We start from the raw sequence: 25,438 nt of genomic DNA on the forward strand, positions 1-25,438 counted from the left end.
CTGTCCACTGCGAGGACAACATGGATTCGTGGGACAAGGAACACAATATTCATGAGTCCCAAAGTCGGCGGCTCTGCAGCATTCAATGCAGCAGTCGTTGAATGGGAACAGGTCAATATAATTCGTCATGGTTTTTTCTCGTGTTCAGTGGTCTGATACATACAGGATGCAAACGGATTTGGCAAAAATGTCTTGAAACTCGCTCACCAACAGGGTCGTACTTGATGACCTGATGGCAGAGAGGCGTCGATCGAGAGGGATACTGTTGCAAGCACCAGTGACTGGGCGGCTGGACCCACCGCCGCCACATTATGGTGGCTGCCTAGCACAGGACCTAGATAGCTTCTTCCGCCTTCCTTGATGGCCAGGCAATTCTTCAATGCAGCAGGAGTTGGGCCATCACCATTCATAGTAGTACGTACGTATCTGTACCAACAGACACACAGGCCACGTATGATTGCAATGTTTCGACCCATCGCTGCAGTGTGTACTGGAAAGCATGACTCTATTCGAAGAAAAATTCAATTGGCACGACACCATTCTACTCCAAAGCACCGAGGGCGGTACACATGCCATGGAAGTCAGTCGCGAGACCTCGCGCACCCGGAGGGATAAAGGGATGTATGAGTGGATATTTTAGGCCGTGCGCCAAGCGTTAGACGAAGGACGGGCGCGTATACGTAGACGCCCACGGACTACTCGTAGCAGGCAACTACTCAGTAGCTACCAGTAAAACCCGGAGTGGGTGTCGCGGGTGAACATCTATGGAGCTCGCTCAGGTATCTCTGACCTCAACGACGTTTCACGTAGCCGGCAATAAGTAATTCCGAGTGGATCACTTGCTAACATTACGTAACCAAGGTCCAAAGCCCCAATTTGTTTAAAGGCCCAATTTGTTTAAAGCCCCAATTTGTTTAAAGCCCCAATTTGTTCCTGGGAGCCACATCTACTGGTACGAGCGCAGGAGGCACATTCAGCCACTTGTCTCGGTCCTCTACGGGTCATTGTCCGCTGCAACGCTGCCGCCCAACCTCAATCAAGGCATCTCCTCTGTGCAAATCAACAGCCACGCCTGGCGTTTATTGAAGGACAAGGAGCGATACCTCGGTAATCCTTGATGAGCTGTTTATTACGGGCCCACGCGCTAGCAGAGCCTTGTTAGGCGGCCAGCGCGGTTTCTTTGATGGAGGGCTATTCTGCAGGGAGCGGTGCGGGCGTCAAGTCACCCATCATGTCGGCCATTTCAAACAGTGTGCTTGAGGACACCGATAATGATTCGCGGTGTATTTGTTATGAGCATAATTAGCGTCCTGTCTCGACTTACCCTGTTTCGTAAAAAAAGTGACCCCACATAGTATTAATACCCTTCCCTTAACACCGTGTACCTTAATGATGGAAAAAAAAAAAACGGATTTACGTTTTGCCCATACTATCCTAGCCCCACTTCTATCATATCGTAAGGACTAGATTTTCCCTCTTCATAGACTATAACGTATAGTTATTCCTCGCTAAATAGAGGCCCGCTTAGTCTACCCGCTTCTTAGCGCGACGATAGACTCCGTGGAACTGGAGGCTTATCGTACTCGCTTCTCTGATATTCGAAAGGGTCTCGCCAGCCAGGTCGATAGGGGCATAAATCTTATCGATATAAGTAGCGTGCGTGCTAAGTTCTAAGTTCAACATTATACTAATACACTTAATAGTAGGAGCTATTAAAAGAGCTAAGCTAGACGAAAATAGCGCTTGAGCAGATAAAGCTTAACCTAGACAACGAGCGCGAAGCGAGAAGACGACTATAGCAGGATGCCCAGGAAAACAAAGATTAGAAGGAGCAGCTAGAGAGCTGGCCTCACATCGTTACACTAATAGATGCAGACGCAGATAGCTACGTGGTAAGTATGTGCGTGTTACTCCTTTTAAAGTGACTAGTATAACTATAGAATTGTTATAGTTTCACAACGATTATATTACGATAGTAGAGAAGGGCGGCGAGAACGCCGCTAATAGCCTTCTAGCTGCTCTATAGCAGTTTGTACGAGACATAGTAGGGATCCCTAGCGGGATAGATATCCTAGTAAGGGCCTATATAAATATTGGCGGGTTAGGTAAAGCACTTAAGCGTGGCAAGAGGGTGAACGACGTCGGCCAGTTTAGGGCGTTTATAAAGGGTTTTAGTAACTATTAGGCCTTCTTTGACTTTATAGATATTAGTACTGGGAAAGAACGAGCAGACTTTAAGGTTTAAGGTATATTAACAGCGGAGTTCCCTTCCACCTTCTACGTTATAAATTGTTTCTAGTCTGGCCCGCTTTTAAGAGTAAATATTGACTTAGGTGTCTTAGAGAACGTTAAGTTTTTCTTGGAAAGTTTCTAATGTAAACACGTTATCGTAGTGTGTGGTTATAATATAGGTTACCATACGTTCCTTGGACAGTATGCTGCCGATAAGCAGCTTATAGAACGTATAACTCTGTTAGAGGGAGGAAGCCTGTTACTAACTAAGATTAAGAATTTAGAGTTAAGGACAACTAAATTCGGTTCTATTTTCAGCGAACAAACCTAACCTACGATATGGGCGAACTTAGTAGGACCAGCTATAGGATGGGGAACTATATCTAATACGGCAGGAGCCGTTATAAATACTAATAATAATATTAAAAGGCTAGTGGCAGTTATGTCGAGATAAGTGACGGGGCTAAAGACACTATCAGCGAGATGGCATAGGCTTAAGGTGCAATCAGGGAGACTAGGCCCAATTCTAAAGGATAAGAATAGGTGGCGTATTAACAGGCCGCTCTCTATAAGCGCGGCGGTTATAGATAGGATTAGGAGAGAATTCTTATATAATTTTCTTTTTCTCTGTGGTAAGTGCGCTAAACAGTGCTTAAGGAACTATGAACATCGGCCGCTCTCGGACGAAGAGTATGATGCCCTATAGCTGCTCGTACAACAAGGCCGTTATTATGTGAGCATAAAAGCTAGGCAGGATGTTAATAACGAATATTTAGACGCGCTGTGTGTCTATAGCTACGGAAGTAGGGGTAAATAGGAAGGTAAAGAGCTATATTGCTGGGAGAGATTAGATAAGGGCGAAGAACTATCCCTTAACCTAAAAGAATATATAAAGAGCTAGTAATATAGAAGTTAGTTATAAGTGTTATATAGCAAGATAGCGGTTTTAAGAATAACTGTGGGTTTTATAGTTAGGTTTATACAGATTGACAGAGTTAAGGAGGTTTATTTAAGGCGGGTTATTAATATTAAAAAGAACATTAAATAATACTGTCCCCTAAACTACTTCCCCATAATAGGGCCGTTCTAATTTTATATCAACATATAGTATAAAGACTTAAGCACTATCTCTAGATGTTAGCCGCCAGGGGGTAGGAATGCATACTAAGACTACTTACTGTTAGAAGTTAAGAAGTATAAGCATCAAGCGCGCTTTCTATTATAGTACCATACTAATCCTTTTATTATATACTCTAGTCTATATGTAAAGCGTTGCTTCTTAACGGCTGCCATAATCTCCCACTACACACAGGACCAAGGATAGGTATCCTTTTTTCTTCGATATGCTTCTATACGATTCTACCATATAGCCACGTGGGATATCTACTCAGAGCGAGCATATATATAGGAACAAAGCCCAAGTATACTGCATTTTATTTCACACTCTAAAGTGTAGCTTTACGATCTAGCTATTTATCCTCAGCCTGCCAACCACCGCCGAGATGTCACGTGACTTACGAGCTTAAAGCGGTCTCCTAAAGAGGACGGATAGGTACCCTAGCCAAAAAAAAGCAGGTACTCACAAAATGACCGCACTATGCCGCCCTTTTTAGACACTAGAAAATTGCCCACTTTATATGCCCATTTTCGGCTCTTTAGCGCCAAGCCTAATCTTTTAAAGAGAGTCACAGCGGACGCTAGTTATGCTCAGAACAATACAAAAACCAACTAATGTCTTTTTTTTTCTCGTATGTAGCTCGAACAGGATCTCGCGGGGTTCTGGCTAAATGCAGGGACGGGCGTGCGCACGTGTGTAATGTTTATTCACTTAGAGAAGCCAGCAGGGCGTGAGGCACAGAGAAGGCGGTCTTATTGATGGAATCTAGTTACTGCTTGCGCATAATAACTAAGCTTGAGCCCTCTAAAAGCTTCCTGGCCTTTTCGGCACCGAATCGTGAGGGGTTCGGTGCTGGCACGAGGCTGAGTCATCAAGGGCCCACAGTGGCTAGATATGCTGAGTCATCAGATCGTTACAACGTGACGACGGGTACAGGGTAGGACGCGCGACTTCTTCCAGCTGTGACATGCTCCATGCTATTTACTGATTTACTTTGTCAGCTGGACTGATACGTACATGCAAGCCAGCAGAAGCTACTCGCCGAAAGGCGCTCCACCTCGGCCTAACCATCCAGACAGGTACAAGTTGAGCACCCGTGCGCAACAAGCAATCTTGTGTTGGAAGGCCGACGCTGTGGTGGGGCAGTTGCGTGCACCGCCTCGCGCCTCCAGGCCAGTGTGCACGCTAACTGCGCCAGGCACCAGCTGCGGTCAACCTTGGTACGCGGCGCGTTGCTCGACGCGCGACAACAGTTCTCACTTCCACCGCCTTGGCCGTCCAATAGACTGTACAAATTTCACCATTCATCATAGAAAACTTCATAAACCCTCTATTGGTACCTTGCAACTGTAGTAGTAAATGTGTCTAATGGAGCCTCGTATGCTGTCCGCACCATCGCCAAGTTGACCCAGGACCGGGTCCTCCTCCCGGAAATTATGGCTACCAACGTGAGCTAAGAAGCAGGACCGTTGGGGGAGGCAGAGGCGCTGATTTCGGACCTGTTCAGTGACCGAGCTAGTGGGCTCTATTGGTTGCACGGCCGGGCGAAGTAGACAAATTGAACTGTACAGTAATGACAGCCCTGCTAGGCTCCTCCGTTATGACCTTTACGGGACAATAAAATCGGAAGTCAATCTATAGCATTGCTCTGACCCCTCTGGTAGCCAAGGATGGATTCCGATGTTGCGGCGAGTTGATTCGTCAAAGGCGCCAATATCGATGGTACCAATCTGGGCTGGCTTTCCATTGGGATCATTGCATACGACAACGAGTATGAATTGACGTGGACTATTAGCCTCGTTTTGAAGTGTAGTTAGCGACAATGGACCATTGCAGTTATCGTGGAACTTGGCACTGAGCGAGACGTGGTTAGAACGGGTCGAGCCATGCATGGTTCTCTGAGGATAGCTCACTTTGGCAGGTTTGGCAATATACGCAGTTGGTGATCGGTGTCTGACAGGAAATTCTGCAGATTCCCTTCTACGAGATTTCCCCGACATAGGCACTGAAATATGGTGGAATAGGCATTGATCAGATAGCATCTTTCGCACACATCTCGGATGTTGCCATCGACAGGTGTCAGACTGGTGTCGTTTCTATAATCGCAGATAGCTGCGGCGGATGCTGCCAAGGCGAAAATGAGGACACAGCGAACGGGCAGCATGTTGATGACTCTACAGAGCAGCGAGTATGAGGGAGGGTCAACCACCTATTTATAATGAGCGATTCTTCTGCGTTATTGGCTGTAACTAGCGAATGACAAATAAATCGGCGTATTTGGTATGGAGATCTTGTATGACGAATCATCATCTCCCGACAATCACGCCCATTACGCCATATTCATCACGCCTCTCACGCACCACATCCCTCACGCACCACATCCCTCACGCACCACACCCCTCATTCGGCAACCGGGGCATGTTTGAACAAAGATATCAGCATAACCAGACGTCTACTTGTATCAACGTATTAGTTTGCACACCATATTGCTCTGTCGATCCTTTCTTGGCGATGTAAGCTGTCTACTCTACGCCACGGATGGTTTCAAAGATCTTACGGACTCGCGTTTTGGTTCTGTCAACAGCTCTTCTGCGGCCTCGTACCTGGCGCGTTACGCCATTCAATTCGCGGTGGAGCTTGTCCAAGTAGCTGCCTGCCATTTCTATTTGCTTTCCATCCATGTTTTTCTTTGTTTCGCATGATTTGCTTATTTTCTAAACGAGCGTCGACCATCACTAGAACTGACTTTGGCGCCGGGAGTTTCCACAAAACGGCAGTAAACGCTTGATGAGCCCCTCCAATTTTGAACTACTTGTTGATCCCTGGAACATAGCGGAGTGCACAATCATGACACTGGGCGATAGCCGTGGTAGAGGCTGGAGCTAGGTAACATTGTGAGCGCGCGTGAATGGTTCTGGAAGCGAGCGATCCAGATGTGGGTGGACGTGTATACGCTGCCAGGAACGAATTCACTCAGCAGAGCGGAGGCACGGATTGTCCTCGGCGGCCCGTACAACAGATCTTGTGAGCCCACTGCAGTCAAAGGTAGTGTCAATCGACAAATGATACTGATCAGCCCTTGAAGCACAGCTTTTTGCCGCCGCCAACCGCCAGTCCAGAATTCCACCAAGGCCGGCTTGTGCCCGTACTCCCAGACCAAACCAAGATTACCGGGCGCTGGCTGCCCTGGACCTGCCTCCTCTCTCTCCTGTCTCTTCGAGTGTCGCCTCTGCTCAAAGGTCTGCCTCTCGGGTGCTCCTCTTGTCACGGAATTGTTGGGTTTATCGGCTCTGATGCTGTGCGGGCCGGCTTAAGTGGCCAAGTTCACCGTCTATCAGTCTTATAAAGAAGTCGCTATGTGCCAATACATACCTACAGTAGAGTGCCGGTACAGGACAGTACCGGTACCAGTAATTCAACAGGAGCCAACAGTAGCGAGTGGTCACTCTAGGGATGCTGGTTTTTAAAACCAGGTGGGTATGTACCTAGACTTGTGGTGTAACTACGATCGATGGAAATTGCGACTTTGCCGAAATGGACTTGCCCGCACGTAGCATTTACTCACAGCAAGACGCAAGTTATGAAAGCGAGTCTCTCATGAGGTGTGCAAAATGCTAAGGGAGCGCTTTGTGGCCGTACAATCCTGGCCGATCTGATCTAAACTCAGAGTTTCACCAAAAAAAAAAATTGGTAGAAATGTTGGCTCGATTGAAAAGCTGATGGATGCCGCGGCCCTTGGGCGCGCCTTTCTTCCGTGATTCCCTCGCAGCCTTTCCTGGTTCATCGTAGCCTGGATAAGTCAATCGAATGATCCCGCTTCCTTTTCTCTCTCTCGTGCTTCTCGCCGACCACATCTTTATTTCTGGTACTTCATCGTCTAAGCCTTTGCCTGCCATGAAATCGCAGTATTTCTCGTGCATCGATTGGTCTCTACCTGGTACAGACACACACCCCTGCGCGCATGATCCTGGTTCAGGTGCCGCTCCTGCCTACTGAGTACCTTTTCCAAAGTAGTATTCCAATTATTACCGCGCATTGTAATCTGTACGAACGGTAGCACAACTTAAACCCGCATTACTTATTACTGGTAGAGCCCCGATCCCCATGGCCTCTGCATTTCCGGCATGTATTCACTGCATTGCAACCCACTCAAGCTCTGGCTCTGCCTTCTGTCTACTCTTTTTCTCAATCAGCATCGTCCATAATGGAGCTCCTCGAACTAGTTGAATACGAGCCCAGTACACGTCCCTTCCAATGTGACTGGGACTCGTGCAACAAGGCAAGTTCTTCATTGACGCCCGACGGACTCAGTGACCTAATAACTGACTCCTCCCGCAATAGAGCTTCAAGCGCAATTCTGACCTTCAGCGCCATTACAGAATCCACACCAACGAGCGTCCTTATCCTTGCTCTATTCCCGGCTGTGAAAAAAGTTTCATCCAGCGCAGCGCCCTGATCATTCACATCCGCACTCATACCGGTGAGAAGCCTCATGAATGCCCGGACTGCGGCAAGCGCTTCTCCGACGTACGGTACATTCCCAACCCTGCATTCTGGTCCGCTGCTGACCCTTCCTTAGTCTTCCTCTCGTGCCCGTCATCGCCGAGTTCACACCGGCAAGCGTCCCTACAAATGCGAACTCGAGGACTGCACCAAGAGCTTCTGCCGTAAAAACACCATGATGAAGCACCAGCGCAGCTGTCACCAGACTACTGTGTCTTATCCCGTCTCTTCCATCAATGAACAGCTTTTGTTCGATAGCAGCTATGCGATGCGCCATAATTCTTTCGTCGACTTCTATCAGCCAATATACTACAATATGCAAAGCTTCGGCAACTACACTCCTCAGCATCAGTCGAGTACGTCCCAGTACTACTACGCCCCTTGGCAACCTCCCAACACTATTGAGCAGGGCAACTCGAGCATCGATATTCTGCAGAGCGACATTCAGCCCGACTTGTCGGCTCCTCTCGTTCCCTTCAGAACGTAAAGCATGATCACGCCACTCAATATCCACTTTAGCGCTACCAGCGGAAAACCTTCTATTTTAAGCTTGCTCCAGGTATATCAACCCAGATACCAGTCTTATATATCTAATTATGACTGAGCACCCTATGGTGTAGTCAATGCCAGAGGAGAACCTATATCAATTTTGGGACGGCAATATAGTACAGACACTATTTTTAGCTTATTAAAACGATTTATAGTCTTGAGCCTTTGGCTTTTGAACCAAACTCGTTCTTCGAGACAAATTACTCGTCTTGTCAACTGTATGTTTGCATACGGCTTCTGTTTATTCCTACTGTCGTTTGCCTCTGCTTGGGACCCCCCACAATATGATGGTTTCAAGCTTGTGTGGAAAGATGACTTTGCAGGCCCTGGTGGTACACTGCCTGATGAGGCGAAGTGGAATATCATAACCGGACTGCTCAACGTAAATAATGAACTTGAAGTTTATACACGCGATACACTGAACGTCCAGCTAAGTGGGGGGAATACATTGCAAATTGTGCCTTGGCAAAATGATCAACGTTGGACGTCGGGCCGCATCGAATCAAAGTATGTGCTTACGCCGAGAAACGGTAGGGTCACACGAATTGAAGCGGCTATAAGATTCGGCAGCAATGATCAAACTTATAAGCAAGGTGTTTGGCCTGCACTATGGATGCTCGGTGATTCTATTCGCCATGGAGTCAATTGGCCTGGCTGCGGTGAGATTGACATCATGGAGACTGTTAACGGTGAGCTTTTAGGACACGGTACATTGCATTGTGATACGTTTCCGGGTGGCGTTTGCAACGAAGGTACTGGAATCTCGTCAAGTACTCCCATCAGTAGCCAGGGTTGGCATGTCTGGCGCCTTGAGATCGACCTCCGCCCGGGAAGTAGTGGCGATCAGACTATCACTTGGTTCCTCGATGATGTAGAGTTTCATCGTGTTTCTGGTGCCAATATAAACCGTGAGGATATTTGGTCAGCTCTTACGCAGAGGCCTTTGTTCCTCATACTGAATGTTGCTGTTGGCGGAAACTGGGTAGGTTTGCCCGTACTTTTGAACGCTTTGACCACACAGTTAACATGGTTCAAGCCTGGGTATCCTAATTCGAGGACTTCGAGCGGCTATGGAAACATGATGGAGGCTGCTTACGTCGCGCATTACGAAAGTATAGCTGCTTGAAGATATAATGTATAGAAATTTTGTGAATTAATTTAATTTGATGCAGACTTGGAAAGCATCTACAACCGTTGGATCAGAACCCGCATCTCGAGAGTGACTAACCCACGTGCTGTCTCTAGTCTTCTTGGCTATTGCAGATGCAACGAATAGTAGAGCGGGTGAGCCTGAGTCGCGAGAGGAATGGACAAATTACTCTCGCGGGATTTTACAAGAAGTGTATAATACAAACGCTTCCGGTAGGCCTCCTCCTTATTTGATTATTAATCTATTCTCTAAGGATTTGCTAATTTACGAAAAGGGGAAAGGCTTCATTGGTCACTAAAAAGGTTGTATTTTAGTGTACATAGGCCGTGTTGGTATGCTTTGGGCTCAGCGGGGTACTGGCGAAGCTCAGCGGGGTACTGGCGAAGCTCAGCGGGGTACTGGCGAAGCTCAGCGGGGTACTGGCGAAGCTCAGCGGGGTACTGGCGAAGCTCAGCGGGCTGCCTGCCAACCCAACTGGGGGAGCTATGGTGGGCACATTAGTTAATGTTATTATTATTATTAATACTCTAACTAGGCTCTCTGCCTATCCAGTACTTCTGCTAATAATAATGAGGGTAGGAAAAACCGTGGCCGTACGCAGGCCCGTGCCGACATAGGCCCTAGCTTCTACCCGGGTGAAAACCCACGCTCCTGCTAATCCTGCGTCATTGATTCGATATATAGGTAAGGCCAATGGTGAGTGGTTGTCTGTAGCAGGCTCCCAGACTGCTACTAGAGACACACGTGCTAAATCAGTTATCTCTACTATCGTTACTATCTAGGTACATTAAATTGCTTGCCTTCTATGTGTGCCACTAGATAGCCGATCAGTCCCCCGCTGTAGCGCTGTCTGCAGTCGTTGTTAGTATTATGTATAAGTTTAGCCTTGTTATATGCTAAGGTGGTCAAGTGGCATAGTGGTCAGCGTGTGTCCTTGACCTTTTTGCCCCAGCCCGGACCCGTGGTTACCCCGCCCTGGTCCCTCACAGGTCAATTATGTTGCGTTGCCTGACTTTTAGGATAAAGGGAAGGGTGCCTCCGGCTGGATTCGAACCAGCGATCCGTGTGCTGACCCACACAGAACTCCCTGGTACAGACAAAGGCGGAATAAGTGTCCCTCCTTTGTTAAACAAGGATAATAGTGGTAGTCTTGTTTTGCTGTTACGCACGTGGCTGGTGTGGCCTGCTGTGGTAGCTAGGAGGTACCTTCTTACCCATTCTTTGTAGCCTTTAAACCACGCTAAAATAAGAAGTGTCACAAAGACCGTTACCTTGATGCGCTCAACAGCCATGCCCTGGTAGTAGCCATAACCCTGAGCTTTCGGCACCGAGTCAATGCTTTACCGTAGAATACGAATGGCCGCAGCGACGCAAACTTGCTTACTTCGAGTAAACATCATTTTCTTCGCTGCGTTACGTCCCTACATTATCCACAGCACATCGAATAAGCTTCTTCCCGGCTCTACACATCTCAAAGGTGCCGCGCAAGTATGCAGACCAGAACACTCAACAGCCTCCCGCCAGAGTTACGCGACGCGATCTGGCGCCTCGCAATTCCCAGTACCATCTTCCAGATCAAAGTCCAAATCAGGGGGCCAAAATGGCCTCGTAGGCATACCCGGTGCTCCATCACAGCCACTCCCAACGTCAAGCACCGCAACAATCTCTTACGAGTCTGTAGGGAGTCCTCGGCTGTGTTTAAGAGCGTGAAGAAAGTGCGCAATTTTGAGCCTGTCGGCGAAATCGATGACGGGATGGGGAAGAAATGGAAAGTTGTCGTGGACCCGATCAATTTAGATCCAAGCTACGACATGATCGATTTCAGTGCCCCTGGAGCCAGAGTTGCTAAGTTCGCCGAAGTCTTCCCCGAGCTTGCATCATGTATCAACGCAGCGGTTATTTTTTTTCACGAAGTACCGTCCTTATGGTGGACAGTTGCCATTGCGCTTCCGAGAGCGACATACTTAACTGTCGTCGTTACTTCTATAGAGGAAAGAACGAAGCTGAGCGATGAGATCGAAAAAGTCGAGTTGCAGCCTCGGGTGCAACTCCGGGTTGATGGTGTCATCCAACCACAAGTCTCTCAAGAGACTGTTATCTACAGCAGAATGAAAAATGCTGTGGATAGTGAGGATGCCAATGTTTTAGACTTTTGCGGGACTTTCATCACGCAATTTCCAATTTCTATGAGGCCTGGCAGTTGAGAAAACTCAATAGAAACGGCCAACTTACTAGATACATCCCGAAGTCCATATTGATAACGTCCTTATTTGCCTTCCAATGGCGCTTTATGAACTTGTTCAAAACGGAAAAGAGGTCCTCGATTGGATGGAAGTCTGGCGAGTACGGCGGGAGATACATCAGCTTCACCCCAGACCAGCGTCCTCTCATATCTGGCAAAGTTCTTCGCTATGATGCCAGGGTGCATCATCCATGACGATCACAGACTTCGGCTCTGGGGATGATCATTCCGTGCAAACCTAGCTTCACCCCGTCAATCGACAACACGGAAGATTGATGAGCGGCCGGCTCTCTGCGGGATACGTGACAATGACAAAGGGGCGCTCCTGCAGCACATTACTGGAGTTTCCGATTTTGGAGTGGTGTGTCGCCGAAGTTGCTTGCCACTCGAGCCTCGCCAGAGCGCCTTTCCGGCCCGCGGGAGTTCCAATTAAACGAACGCACAAGCACAGAGAAATAAAGTCAATTTCATAGTTACTCAAATTAGATACCGAAAACAAATTAATTGCCACCTATGCTCACCACTCCTCGCCGCCTGCCTCTCGTGATTCGGCGAATCCTGCGACGCCCTCAATGAATCGTAATGCAGAGCCAAGCGGCAAACCCTTGGCTAACGTCCTTTCCTTGACGGCTTATTGGTATTGATGGACGGCTGCCAAGTCTACAGTAGCAGCTCGTACATTGCGACCTTGTTCGCTGCTTCCGTTCCATTCCTGTGTCTGTCACTCTACATGTTTAAGTTGGATGTGCGATACTCCTTAATCACACCCTCTGGATCCCCTACAACCTCTAGACGCTCGCCATATCCATCTCCTCGGTCAGAGTTGGACTTGCGATTGCGGCTGTCGACGTCAGGTCTAGCACTCTCGAAACTCTGCAGCCTAGGCGGTAGGCGCTCAAAGCATTGCGTGCCAAGATGAGCGCCAATAGTCTTAGATAGAAATAACTGGTTGGCAACGTAGAAATGGCGGGATCATGGCGTCTGTTAAGCTCAAGCCGTGCAGAACCTGCGCGGCGTGATTCCTGCCATTTCTTAGTCGTGGTAGAAACTGAGGCAGGTTGGCCGTGGGGCCTTGCTACAGCGGAACACAGAACTGGCAGGGCTTGCGCACTGAACTACAGCATGCTCCAAACAATGCTTTAATGTGTTTCAAAGGCTACACGGGTCAGAAGGTACCTCTTAGCTACTCCGGCAGGCCACACCAGCCACATGCGCCACAGCCAAAAAAGGCTCCCACTATTATCCTTCTTAAACAAAAGAGGGACACTAATTCCGCCTTTATCTGTACATAGTTCATGTTATTAGGTAACGTAGTTGCGCCAGATTTTTGGATTTTTGGATTCCTGGGATTTCGGTCATCTAAGCCACTGCCAAATCAGCAGGCAGTCATTACAGCCACAGATACACCATATAGGAGAGTAGCTATGTACTTGCGTATTGGATAATACTTGAAGCATTTTAAACTCAACATTTCGCGCCGAAATATGGTACCAAAATGGGACGGAGGGGGCTGAAAGTACGTGGGTAGGTAGCCAGCGTATTTTTAGTGCTGCATAGGTAGCTGTTGAGCATAGGTAGAGGGTAATGATAGTGACCTGGGAAGACCAAACGAAATATACGCGGTCTTTTGAGGTGGTCGGAGGACAGATCTGCCAGCCGGCCGACAGACCGCCAGCTGCGAGCTGCGTTTGCATCCTGGTGCGGAGTGCAATCTCAGATTTCTAGAGCAGGACACAACAGTCTCTGGATTATTGTTCTTAACACGTAAATTCACAAGAGTCACTGCTGATCCTCAGCTTTCCTTCTGCCCCTTGGTGATTCTATCCACCGAGGAGTTCGAATACTGGACGCGAGCAAGTCCGATTTTCACGATGTGTCGTCCGAGCGATACCTACCCACAAGACATTGAAGGTGATCCTGACACGCACGAGCTACCCTACCCGACAAAAGATACACACACTGTGATTAGTCTCGACTACGGCTCCTCAGCCATTCGCGCCTGCGAAAGGTCCTGTCAGGGTGCACCGGAAATCATCACATTCGGCAACACCTATTGCTCTGACGGGCAATTGATCAAAGCAGACAAGTTCCCAACTTGGGTCCGGTTCGAAAATGATATCACTCGACGCAGCGCTTTCACAATTCTCGGGCAAACCCCAGTAAATGACTATCAAAATACGAGCTGTGGGCTAAAACAATCACTTGACGATAAGCTTTGCCAATTAGGCAGTGAGGGCCTATTATTCCGAGACCTCTGTGATACGCATTCAGTTTCACCAGAAGAAATCACTATCGCAGTTTTGAAAACAGTCTTATATCATATTAAGGAGCATCTCCGAGACAAAAGTCTGCCTGAAACTGACTGGAGACTACAAATGTGCGTACCAGTGAGGTGGACACTCGGCAGTTTTGCCAAAATTATACAAGACAAGCTCCGTCGCCTCACGCGTGAGGCTGGTTTTCCTGACGATGTTGCATTTGATACTGAGCCGTCGGCTCTTCATGCATATACACAAAACTCGCCTAGCAACTTCGAGGCGAGACCTACTCAAAAGCCACAAGACGGACAGCAGGAACTTCACATTGACCTCGGCGCCTGTACAGCGGTTAGCAGGAAGACAAATGAGAATGTCAAGCAAACTACTAATATATCTATAGGATTTTGCCCCCCGTTTCAAGAGCAACGAGTATACGATGCTCACAGGTGACGCAAATAGCTTTGCGGCCGGGATGATTGATGTATTCAGATGTCTTCATCAAAAGTGTCTCGAGAAAAATCCGGCCTACACGTATTACGAGGCCGCTCGTCAGCATCTCTACAGGCTACGAGAGGATAGTGGGGATTTCACCCGCGACGGCTGTACAATTACCGTGATTGAGCTCCGCAAGATGATTCAAGATAGATTCATGACCATTATAGGGCCTTTCAGAAACACAGTTCGTCAGTTGCCACAGCTTTCCGAAGTTATTGTATCTGGCCTCGCCCCTGTGTCTAATGACTTTCTTCGCAAATGGCTTCAAGAATGGATGCTCACTGAGCTGACGCTAGCTGGTCTTCAAGACTGTCAAGTTCGATTTCTGAACTCTAAGAATGCAGCGTAAGACGAATTCCATTAAGTTTCATATCTTCGTGCTAATTTAACATAGTCACGCTGTCTCTATAGGCGCCACTGTACCATACTCTGAGAATCCAGTGCCTAGGTTCTGGCTCTGGCCTTTTGGTTTCAGGTGTAGAGAATGGTGTAAGAAAGCTGAATGTGAGAACGAGGCGGACTGTGGGCACGAAATCGATTATATACAACAGGTGAAACCCCGTCGGTCTTTGAATCTGGGAACTCGTTGGGAATCCCTGCATACGGAGGACCGCCATCTTACCATTGAGCCCTACGTCATCGTGCACCCACAGCGTCGGGGAAGGAAGTCAGCGGACACATTGAGTCCGGCGTGGACTATGTCAAACGCAGTTCCATTGACTAAAGTTACTGTGAACCTGAAACGCTACATTGAGCACGAGCAGCTGGTATGGGTACGCTTTAGTTGGTCAGAGAGGCCGAGCCTGGAGGCGACAACTTCCAAGTCATATTCACCACCAGACAAGCCTCCGAGTCTCAAGGTTGATGTATCCACCACACCTTATCCTGGAACCACAGTATCAACTAGCACTCTACTTCTATACGCTGATCGTGATGGGCTATCTCTGGATCAAGTAGAAGTCGTTTCAGCCGGTGACGAGGCCCAGACTCCAAGCCCGAGCACGCCCCAGTACAACGACTCTGGGAGGCCAAAAAGAGGCATCAGTGAAGTGCTCGAAACACCATGTCCGACCCAGTTCGCGGACAGACTAAGGGAGGAGCAGTATGATGGAAGCAGCGTTGTGCTATGAGATGTACCTTAGCTTCAAGTTCCGTTATCTGGTTTCTTACCAATGCCACAAGTAGGTGGTGTGTCATGCCATATGTATTCCTTTTGTGCGAGAGTACCTAACAGAGCTAGCCCTAGCGTCAGGTATTGAAACGCTGCGTCTACAAACGTAAAATCAACAATAGTATCAGTAATTCGCTAACGTACAAGTAATGCCAATCAGTACAAGTAGGCGGGGGCTTTCCAGTAGTGCTCAGGATATGCTAGACCTCGTTGGCTTAGTTCAAGCGACACTTGTTGGCAGTGTTGCAAGCACAGATGTGTAGCTAGATCGAAATCCGTATTCAGCCCCTTGATTTCTCTGTCTCTGGTATACATAGACAATATCGAAGCCACGATCGAAAAGACAACAAGGCTGAAGTCACTACGCTTGAAAGTTGATATTCCAGGCCACGACCAAATCGAATTAGAATTCTTGCTTATCTACCAGAGGTTTGCACACTAGATGAACAGTTTCTGAAGGAAGCGGACGGAAACTTAGAAAGGCTTTAAGTCAATAGATAATGGAGAACGCATTTACATACCCCCATTAAAAGCTCAACTCCACTACTAAAAATCAGATTATATTTCACCTGATTATCTCGTGATCCCTATAGTTCCAGAGTCAGGAACAATTCCTCATGGTACATAGTGGTTCCAGTGCCGACACTTCGTGAACCTCGGTCTAACCAGCTGATCTAATGCGACACCTGTATATCGCACTAAAGCCAATAATGCATAAAGGTGGTAGTACGACAGAACATATCGATACTGCCGTACACAATAAATAACGCCGCAACGTTGTCGCTGCTTGAGTAAGTCGTAAAGCATACCCGCCTCGGCAACGCGCTTCCTCGCCCTTTTGTCCTTGTATATCAACCTTTCTTGATGCTACCAAGACTGGCCACGTTGATGGATGCGGAAGATCCTCGTTTCAACATAGAAAACGGCGGAGCCAAGGCTAGTTAGGTGAGGCTATTGCTGCCATCATTGATGGAAGGGTAGCAGCCGAACATTGTACACGGTCCTCCCTACCTCACTGCCAAGATTAACTACTGTAAAGCACCCGCGACACCCTTTCGGTTTTTACGGTATCACTTACCGAAAGAGTGCAGATAAACTAATCTGAAACTAATGTCATATTTATCTATGTAAGATGTCAAGGGGAGAATATTTCTGCAGCAATCAGTGCCCTGAGTCTTATCAAGGCACATACATAGGTTCAGCATGATATACCCAAAGCTGAGTAGTTCTTCAACTGGTGCCATATCATCTGCCTTGACGAAGTGTTTCCTCAGTCCACTGGCGCGCATGCTACTCACCCGACAGATCAGCTCCAGGTGTTTGTCTGCAGCGGACATGGAGGCAGCGGTTTCTGTGCACAATAGCAACTAGCGTGATATTTACTCAGTGCGTGGTCGATGCATTCATGGCGTGCCAGGATAGGCTTGTCACAGTGAATACATTTTTGAGGCCATGCTTCACTTGGCCCTTGGCTTGCCTGGGCTCTACTGTTGACAAGTCGCAAAGGATTGCGAAGGGGAATTCTTGGAGCGGCCGACATGTGAATCCGTATTCCAGGGCAAACGAACATTTTAATATCTGGGTCGGGATGGAGGAGCTGCTTCTATTATTGGTCCGTGGACCACTGCTCTACTTCTCGTGTCCACAGGAGAAGAAACTATATGTTGTCTATCTTGGGCGGACGGATATGGAAAAGAGACGGAATAGCCAAATTTAATGAAACGGTATTTTCGTACCGTCATCTCACCAGGCCACCCAATCCGCTCCCACTCAAGCTCTAAGTAGCCTCACAGATCAATGGACACGGCGTGCATGACTGATAGCAAAACCGCAATCTCAAAGTCCGCAATGTTAGTAGCTCTCGTCTACTCCATAGGCATGGGGCCTCGTAGCAGATATGGAGCCATCGAACTCCCATTCCAGTATCCCGTGGTGCTCATTGTCCACTTTCAGCACGCGGACCTCATCACAACCGTTTAGCGTGGTGACGGTCACCTTAATCTCGCTCCCTTGCATTAATTCACGAATAAGATTTCTGAATGACTCGAAGTCTGTCACTTCCAGTCCGCCAATCTTGGTTATAAATGCCTTGGGGGCCAGCAAGCAGAGGTCACCAGGCGACCCTGGCTGCACGTGCGATATGTAGACCTCACTTGGAACCTGGTTCAACCCGTGGCGCATCGCAAGATGCGGTGGCTGAATGGAAATTCCGCAAAATTCAATGCATTGGCTGGTTTCTGATCCATCTATTCGGCTGCATCCTAGTTGCAGGTTTTTCTCTTTGAATTGTCGTAGTACTTTCACCGAGATAGTATGAGAACGAATTGAATCAATGGTCTCCCACCCAGTGCATACCTTGCCGCCTACTTCTAAAAGTATGTCATCATTCTTCAGCATTTTCGAAGCCGTCTTTTTTATTATAAACATATTTTCATGGGCCTGGAAAGACCTCATTGCTTCTTCTGGCACTCCCATTTTTCGTATATTGAGGATGGATCGTTTTTCGACCTCGGCAGGCATCACATATAGAAAGGGATTGAGACGGTCTGTCAGACGCGCTAAGACGTTCAAAATGCTAACCATTCTTATGCCCCCAATCGAAGGCATCCAAATTGCCGATACCGACCCACGAGAGTCTGTGATTATGCCATGTGCTTTTTTTATTTCTGAAGAGGCATCGATGCCCACAAGGTCGGCATTAATGGGCTGATACCGCGAAGAAGAGGCCCTACTGTGCAGATTGGGCTCTGTTATCTGCACGCTGCAGACAATGGCCTCGTCTTGCAATATCGACTCTGACTCGGGGAAATATGTCAAATTGGCTTGCGTGCCTTTCGCGAGCATCTTCTTGCTGAGGTTGACGCTACATTTTGGCACTAACGACACATCGTACTGAATGATTGTGTACCAGTGCTGGGCATGGATGAACCAGCAGCGTCCCTCTACCTCTGACGAGCCGTATGCTATCGTAATATGACAAGCTCTATGTGGTACCAGAAGACCAGATACAGCTATCAGGCCTCTCTCGGCATCCACAACTACCCCTAGTCCCCGCTTGACTCTGGGCTGGAAGCCATCTAGGTAGATATGTGACCTGCTTTCAATATGGACCAGATTTGGAAAATTACTGCATGAATGAAAGTTGGGCATAGGAGCAAGACAAGGGTCGAGATGGAAATAATCCACTTCCCATTTCCATGAAGGTCCTCGAGACACAACAGTAATCCCACTAGGAACGTCGAGAGTGATCACACTCGAGAAGCTTTTCTGAATGCTCTCAAGGTGTGCGCACATTAAAGTTACACTTTGACCCTGTCGGAACTCCTGTAATGAAGCAAGGAAGTCGTCCACATTGCGAAGCTCCCGTCCGTTTATGCTTTGAATAATGTAGTCGGGGCAGCCGTCGCCGATCATGGTGGGCTCTCTCGATTCCGCAACGTACACGCCCTCGACCGGCACACCGTGCCGAACCGCTAGCACAAGCGACAGGTCATGACAAAACATCTCCCCCACACGCACGAGTCTGTCTGGGATAGTGTCGAGATTCTTGACTGCGATTTCAGCATGCATGATTTCTGTCTCCCTGAGTAGGCCAACAAGTACCGTTTGCTCCACTTTTTGGTTCAAGATGTCTGCTAGCTTTTCAAAGTTGTCCACACAGACCTTGTTCACATCAAGAATAATGTCACCGGGCAGAATCTTGCCATAAGCCGGTCCATTTGACAAAACTCTGTCTGCTACCAGGAGCTCGTCCCGATTTGGGAGTTCTTTGCGCAGCTTGTCTTCCCAGTCTCGGCTAAGCCCCAGTCCGCGGCACTCGTATAGTGGTGTTAATCTAAAGCGGCAGCGAATATCCCCTCGCGGGACAGCCTCACCTCGAACCAAATACTTCAAAGCTTTTACTATGGCAGTAGATGGAAGGACGAAGGAGACACTCGCACAGTCTGTACGTGCACCAGATACGATGCCAAGCACAGACCCGTCAGCGCTTAGCGCAGGGCTGCCAGATATGCCGCCACTTAGATTGACGTTGATTTGATAGTAGCTGATGTTGAAGTCTCTGTAACCGTCTGTGTATTCGGGAGCGTTGCGTTCCACGAGAGTGACACTTCCGTGGTGTTGGCTAATTTCTTCCCCACCATTGTTGCCGAATATGAGCACCGACTGGTCACCTAAGTCAAAAGATGTAAGCGGCCAGAGTCAAGTCCAGGCAGTGAGCAACCATACATAGTGCACGAGTAGGGCACAAGTCCAGGCCATCTATATGTGTGTAGCGAATGGCGCTGAGCTCATACTGCAAAACTGCGAAGTCGTGAATCGGGTCAATATATAGTGGTCGGCAGGGTGCCTCTTCTTTGCGGTTAAAAATACACCACCCCCAGAACGGCCCAGGGCCAGCAACATGTCGATTAGTAACAACAAATCTGACAACTCTCATGTTAGAATGATGAGAGACTAGTCTAAGCACATCGATGACCTACCCTTTCTTTGCATTGATGACGAAGCCAGTGGCCTCGCTGGTCTCGGCAAATTCTCCATCGAAGGGATACATGTGGGTGAATTTGATCACAACAACGTTTCTCTTGGCTTTTTCGACTACCTCTCCGCTGAATACCCAATCGGGCTGTAAAAGACACTGACGGGAAAAGGACATGGTTGTGAATCAGTTAAGCTTCCTGCCGCCTCGTTAAATATATTGACAATCAAGTGGCTCTGTCAGTGTCAAATCTAATAATCACAGTCATGTGATGACAGTAGCTAACCACTACAAAGAGTAGCTCTAAGCTGATTAAGGACGCCTCGTAATGGCATGTCAGTCCTGCGACAGATGATACTCAGAACTTGAGATCCGCTTATGCCGATACAGTAGCAGAGAGGATAATACTCACTCAGCCCTCTTCACCAGCTGTTTACTTGGAAAACCAATATTTATTTACAGGTGAGTTCTCATTCGAATGATGATGTATATTGTATATCTACCCACTTGCAATGTTCGATCATGTTTAGTCCAATCCTCTCGATGATGCAGAAAACAACAGAAAAGTAGCATTAGCCCAGTTCATTTTTGTTCTACCAAGGTCTTGGTAACTTGAGTATGGGTCCGGTCCGCCTCAGATTGTGCATGGCGCCTGGACTGTTTGCGCCGTGCACGAAGGGATAGTACAGGGGACTACGACTATAGGAAATTATCTTGGTGTTTCCGCTTACAACATAGCGTGGGCTCAGCTGGACCATCACGATACGGCGCTCTGTTGTCGGATCGTGCGGTCGAAACCCCTACTTACGGCGCGGAGACGGAGGTGGGCAATCACAGTTGCGCCGCGGCCCCTCATATCCGCGTTAGGGTTACTTTGACACCTCGGTGAAACATCCACAGTCGTCTAATCCGGTTGCTGCACATTGTATTCGTCTAATATCTTAATTTCTACTTCTTACAGAGAAGGGCGAAACAAATGTCACACTTTTTAGTTAACAAGAATAATAGTGGCAGCCATTTTAGCGTGCGACGTAGCGCCGCCGGAAACCTGCAAGGTACCCGAGACTCTTTAGTGGGGTAAATGTGCGATTGAACTCGGCCGTTACTTTGCCATATATGCATCAGTTGTTGCTCTCTCACAACAGAATTACGCTTCAGCGATGGAGTGGAGATCTTTTTCCCTTCCTGAGCATTTTTCTGATTAGAAATATGGCGTCTAATCAGTTACTGCCTATGCAGTCTTTTTTTTGCCCAAGGAAAAAACATGGTACAGGGTACCAAATGACTTTAGCGGCCAGATCGAGATCCACCATTTTTTTAATAAGTTAACTAGCAAAAGAGTGACACTTGAAACGCCTTTCTCTGTACATAGCGCGCGACTATCCTCAAGTACTAATAAGTTGAACCACCTAGCTGTTGATGTCAGTCTCAATGTTTGATAGACGTGGGTGCCCCGACTTTAATTACTGGCCAGCGAGAAGTCAGCCTCCCTTCTGCTCTAAATAAAGCTCTAGAAATTTGTGCTGCTCTTCACAGGCCGCAATCCACTCTCTGTATATATAAATGTCCTGTTGCACTCCGCGCATGTGCCTCCGAAGGCCCTCCTTAGAGCTAGCCAGTGAGCAAAGAAGGCTGTTTGTTCCGCACTCAGTGTCTGCCTGTCTCTTCACAGCATGGTTGACGAGTGGCCTGGTGTAAGTAACCCAATCTTCAAAATATCCCTCCAGTTTGTCCCCTTCTTTAGGTAAGCTAGGCCTCTTAGGGAGTTTGAGAGACGTAACTGTCAGCATTTGCTCTGGAATCCCGCAGAGAGATGCCACGCCGGCAGAGTCTGAAAGCCTTTGAGTTTCTGAGGCTTGATGTGTAGCCCACGTCCTGTCTTTCGAATATATCCGGCTCACTTTGGGCTCTTCATTGTCCTTGGAGTGTGTATCTACTTCCATTCTCTCAGTACTAGTTTCAACTTCGTCGTACATCTTGGAATCTGCATCTACTTCCATTGCACCGGGGCTCGATAATGATTGGCTGTCACTTGAAGCCCTACTTCTAGGCGATGCCTCGAAACTGAAGAGGCGGTCGAAGAGGGCCAAAGCGGAAGGTTGGTCTGTACTCGATTGCGCCCTCAATGGAGACGCTAAAGTCTGGGGGATTTCTGGCAGAGGCAAGGCTTGCCGGCTAAATTGATCGCTCTTTGGAATTGTGCTGAAGCTTGTCCCGTCAAATGAACCTTCTCTGGCTACAACTGTACTATCGTCCGCTGTAATACTCTGCTGTAGACCGCGCACCGCCGGGCGAGACTGCTTGGCGCCTGGCTCCTCGGACGCAGAAGAACCTCCAGTAAAAATAAAAGTGCTTATTCTTCCATCTTTTGCAAATGTGTCAGTAGCGTTACATCTAGGATTTCAAAGCAGGTTTGAAGATTTAGGCCAAGACATAAAGGTGACTTGCCATTCTCTGAGCCGACTGGGGTATTCTCGTTGACTTCAAAATCGGACTTACTATCTTCACTTGAACTAAGGGACTGACCCTGCTTTACGAGCTCGTTGGACATGTATGATGCCGAAGGTTGCAGCTGTGACCCCGTATGATCGTGCTCTGGTGCCGTTATCTGGGAACAAAGGTTGCTCTCAAGCATTGGTGGCTGGCTGGCTTGGGATGTTCCTTCCACATCGGATATCGGTCTGACATGCTCTATTGTCTTTGTATGAAAGCGAAAAGACTGTGGTACTCGATTAGCTTGTGGTTTCTTGCTCGGTAGCTTGCGTCTGCTGTTGACGGCCCTGGCTGCAATATCCGTGTTTTCGAAATTCGGGAAACTCGATCCTGTATCTATGGTTGAATAACAACGTCAATATCTGGGATATTCTACGGTGCGACTTTGTTTCATTTTGAGTGAGAAAATGACGAAAAAAGAGGCCGGAGCACATGCCGCCTCAAAGAATGAATTACCATGTAGCCACTTAGAGGTTAGGGTCGCATCCGCTTGCTCGGGTTTGTGAGAAACCATTCCCTGGACTAACACTATGTTAACAAAGCTGCGCTGCCGTGTAGTGTCAAATAAATTTGTCTTACGAAGTTCATGATACCGCTTCTCGAATGATTTAAAGTCATCGAGCTGACTTTGGCTTAGGAACGGGTACTTCTCTTCGTTCATGATGCACTCAGACTGGATAAATGTGAAGAGCTTAAAGTGTGAAGAGCTTAAAGTGTGAAGAGCTTAAGAGCAAGAACTATGCAGTGAATAGAGGAGGTAAGCCACTATATGGTCTAAATTTCAATATGGCGCACTTCTCGCAGCTACCAGCTTTCAGTAGATTTGTCAGCATAACTGCCCCCAGTCTGCAGCGAAACAGATTCCATAGAGTGCAACTGATAGAGGTGAAACATTTTGACTGGGATATACCCAAATAGCAGATCAGGCTTGAAATTATCCCCGGGTAGAGCGGCCTGGATAGTACCTGACTCATAGTTGTTGTTGTCGACAGCGAGTAGGTCACGATTTTGCACTTACCTCGACTGTCATCTTCGCTTTCCCCCAACCATTTTACAATATTAGTGCTCGACTGATTGATCACCTGATGTACAGTGGCATCGCCTTCCTCATCTTTAAAACAGACTCTTTACTAATTTCACGATGACGAATCTCACTCATGATCAAGTAGCATCCAATTGGTAAAATCAGTAAGCTGGATAGAGGTGCTGACGCTTGATCTAAGATTCTTAGGTGGCAAAGATCGCAAAACGATTTATCAGGGGGAACTTGACGAGGAAACTACACGATTGATCCCTACTCTTCGTCGCCTTCACGAGTATGGCCTTTTGACGATATCAAGTCAGCCGCGAGACGTGAACGATTTCGTAGCGGAGACAGGTCCACTCGAGATGAAACAATTCGCCTATGTGGAATTTATACATCTCTTTGATACAGTACACTACCGGTAACTACCGAGAACTTTATTGAGGACCTTTTGGGGGATGAAAGACTGAAGGTTAAAATGTTTAATTATGAACCTGGGGAAAAAGCTAGAAGCTGACCAGGAAGTTTAAAGAAGAAATTTGATTAATGCTCTTATACAGTAGACCAAACGGGTCTAATAAGAACTGGGTTCGCACGATGTCTTTTCCCCAATCAAGAAACTGCCGCCGTTAGATGATATCTTATTAGAAGAGACGAAAGTGGCCGAAAATGAAAGACTACTATGGTTTATGATAGCCACCTACTGCAGTACAACCCTTCGGATTTGTTGGAACACGTTCGACAGTATGCTGAGGATGCCAAGCTTCCAGAGCATAAGTTTCGGCGACGTCAGCGATAAATGCCGTTACGCAGTTGTTGGCTTGGCGATAGATACGTATACTGGGATCAATTTCTGTGTTGGGGAAATATCCAGGGAAAGTGCGTTGCTTGCGAAGCCTCTGGCTCGTTGCTAGGGTAGTTAGTTGCTATGGAACTTTTTTACGTATAAGTAGCCCAGCTCTTCCGCACGCCCATATCTGGGGAGAATCACCACTGCTCGCTTCTTTATCTATTGAGTAACTGATCCTTTTGTTCAAAAAAAATTGAAGCCTTTTCTATGAGAGTGGTTGGGCGATGCCCAGCCAGGCATGATTCGCGTGCGATGGTACCCTGGACAACCAAGATTGAAGGCAATGAGCTAGTTTGACGAGTATCAGAGCTATATATCAGCCCCACGAAGCAAGGTCAAGGATGCGCATAAGTGGTGGCTTGAGGATACACAGCAGATGCTGTTTCCCCACCTTGCTGTACTCATCCTCTGGAGGGAGACAAACGTTTGAGAAGTGCTGCCTCCATCTAAATGAGCAAGCGTTGGGCGCATCAGGCTAGGCAAAGGCTCATCAGGGGCAGGTACGTGTATTATTATTATTTTTTAGGAGACTTGTTCTTGTTAAAGAGCTGAAAAATACGCAGTATATCCTCCTCTTCGAGCCTTTCGAGAGCCTCGGCAATTCTTACTTTATCGAATAGAAAGCTGCTACACTTGTGTGGCAAGGGTCGCAATCGTTGGTTTGAAAGGCGGGCGACAACGGACTGTGCGCATCAGTGCGACAGTCTGCAGCCGACTTTGGGCGCAAACGATGGACTCCTTCGTAGATGCGCCATCAAAGCCAGGTATGCCAAACCAGGAAGGCTGTCTCAGAGACGTGGACGGTGGCGGCGGCACAGACGAGTCGGCATATAGCAACGGCCGGACCACGAGTTACGGCGGCGGCATTCTTAAAGAG

General features: G+C 47.8%; 3 protein-coding genes across 3 annotated transcripts; 2 read left to right on the top strand and 1 right to left on the bottom strand.

Annotated features, from left to right (window-relative positions):
* Positions 1-7,310: 7,310 nt before the first annotated feature.
* Positions 7,311-8,339, top strand: LMH87_007678 (uncharacterized protein; the record flags this gene model as incomplete). Its single annotated transcript, XM_056199601.1, has 3 exons — positions 7,311-7,325; positions 7,691-7,876; positions 7,929-8,339. 3 exons carry the CDS (start codon positions 7,311-7,313, stop codon positions 8,337-8,339), a joined length of 612 nt encoding a protein of 203 aa, XP_056058035.1.
* Positions 8,340-11,151: 2,812 nt separating this feature from the next.
* Positions 11,152-11,755, top strand: LMH87_007679 (uncharacterized protein; the record flags this gene model as incomplete). Its single annotated transcript, XM_056199602.1, has 2 exons — positions 11,152-11,159; positions 11,233-11,755. The coding sequence occupies 2 exons, from the start codon at positions 11,152-11,154 to the stop codon at positions 11,753-11,755; spliced, it is 531 nt and encodes a 176-aa protein (XP_056058036.1).
* Positions 11,756-18,946: 7,191 nt separating this feature from the next.
* LMH87_007680 (uncharacterized protein) lies at positions 18,947-20,269 on the bottom strand (the record flags this gene model as incomplete). Its single annotated transcript, XM_056199603.1, has 4 exons — positions 18,947-18,970; positions 19,021-19,889; positions 19,945-20,141; positions 20,199-20,269. The coding sequence occupies 4 exons, from the start codon at positions 20,267-20,269 to the stop codon at positions 18,947-18,949; spliced, it is 1,161 nt and encodes a 386-aa protein (XP_056058037.1).
* Between the last annotated feature and the right edge of the window lie 5,169 nt (positions 20,270-25,438).

This window comes from Akanthomyces muscarius, assembly GCF_028009165.1.
Source record: "Akanthomyces muscarius strain Ve6 chromosome Unknown contig_11, whole genome shotgun sequence".
In the NCBI taxonomy this organism is placed as follows: domain Eukaryota; kingdom Fungi; phylum Ascomycota; class Sordariomycetes; order Hypocreales; family Cordycipitaceae; genus Akanthomyces; species Akanthomyces muscarius.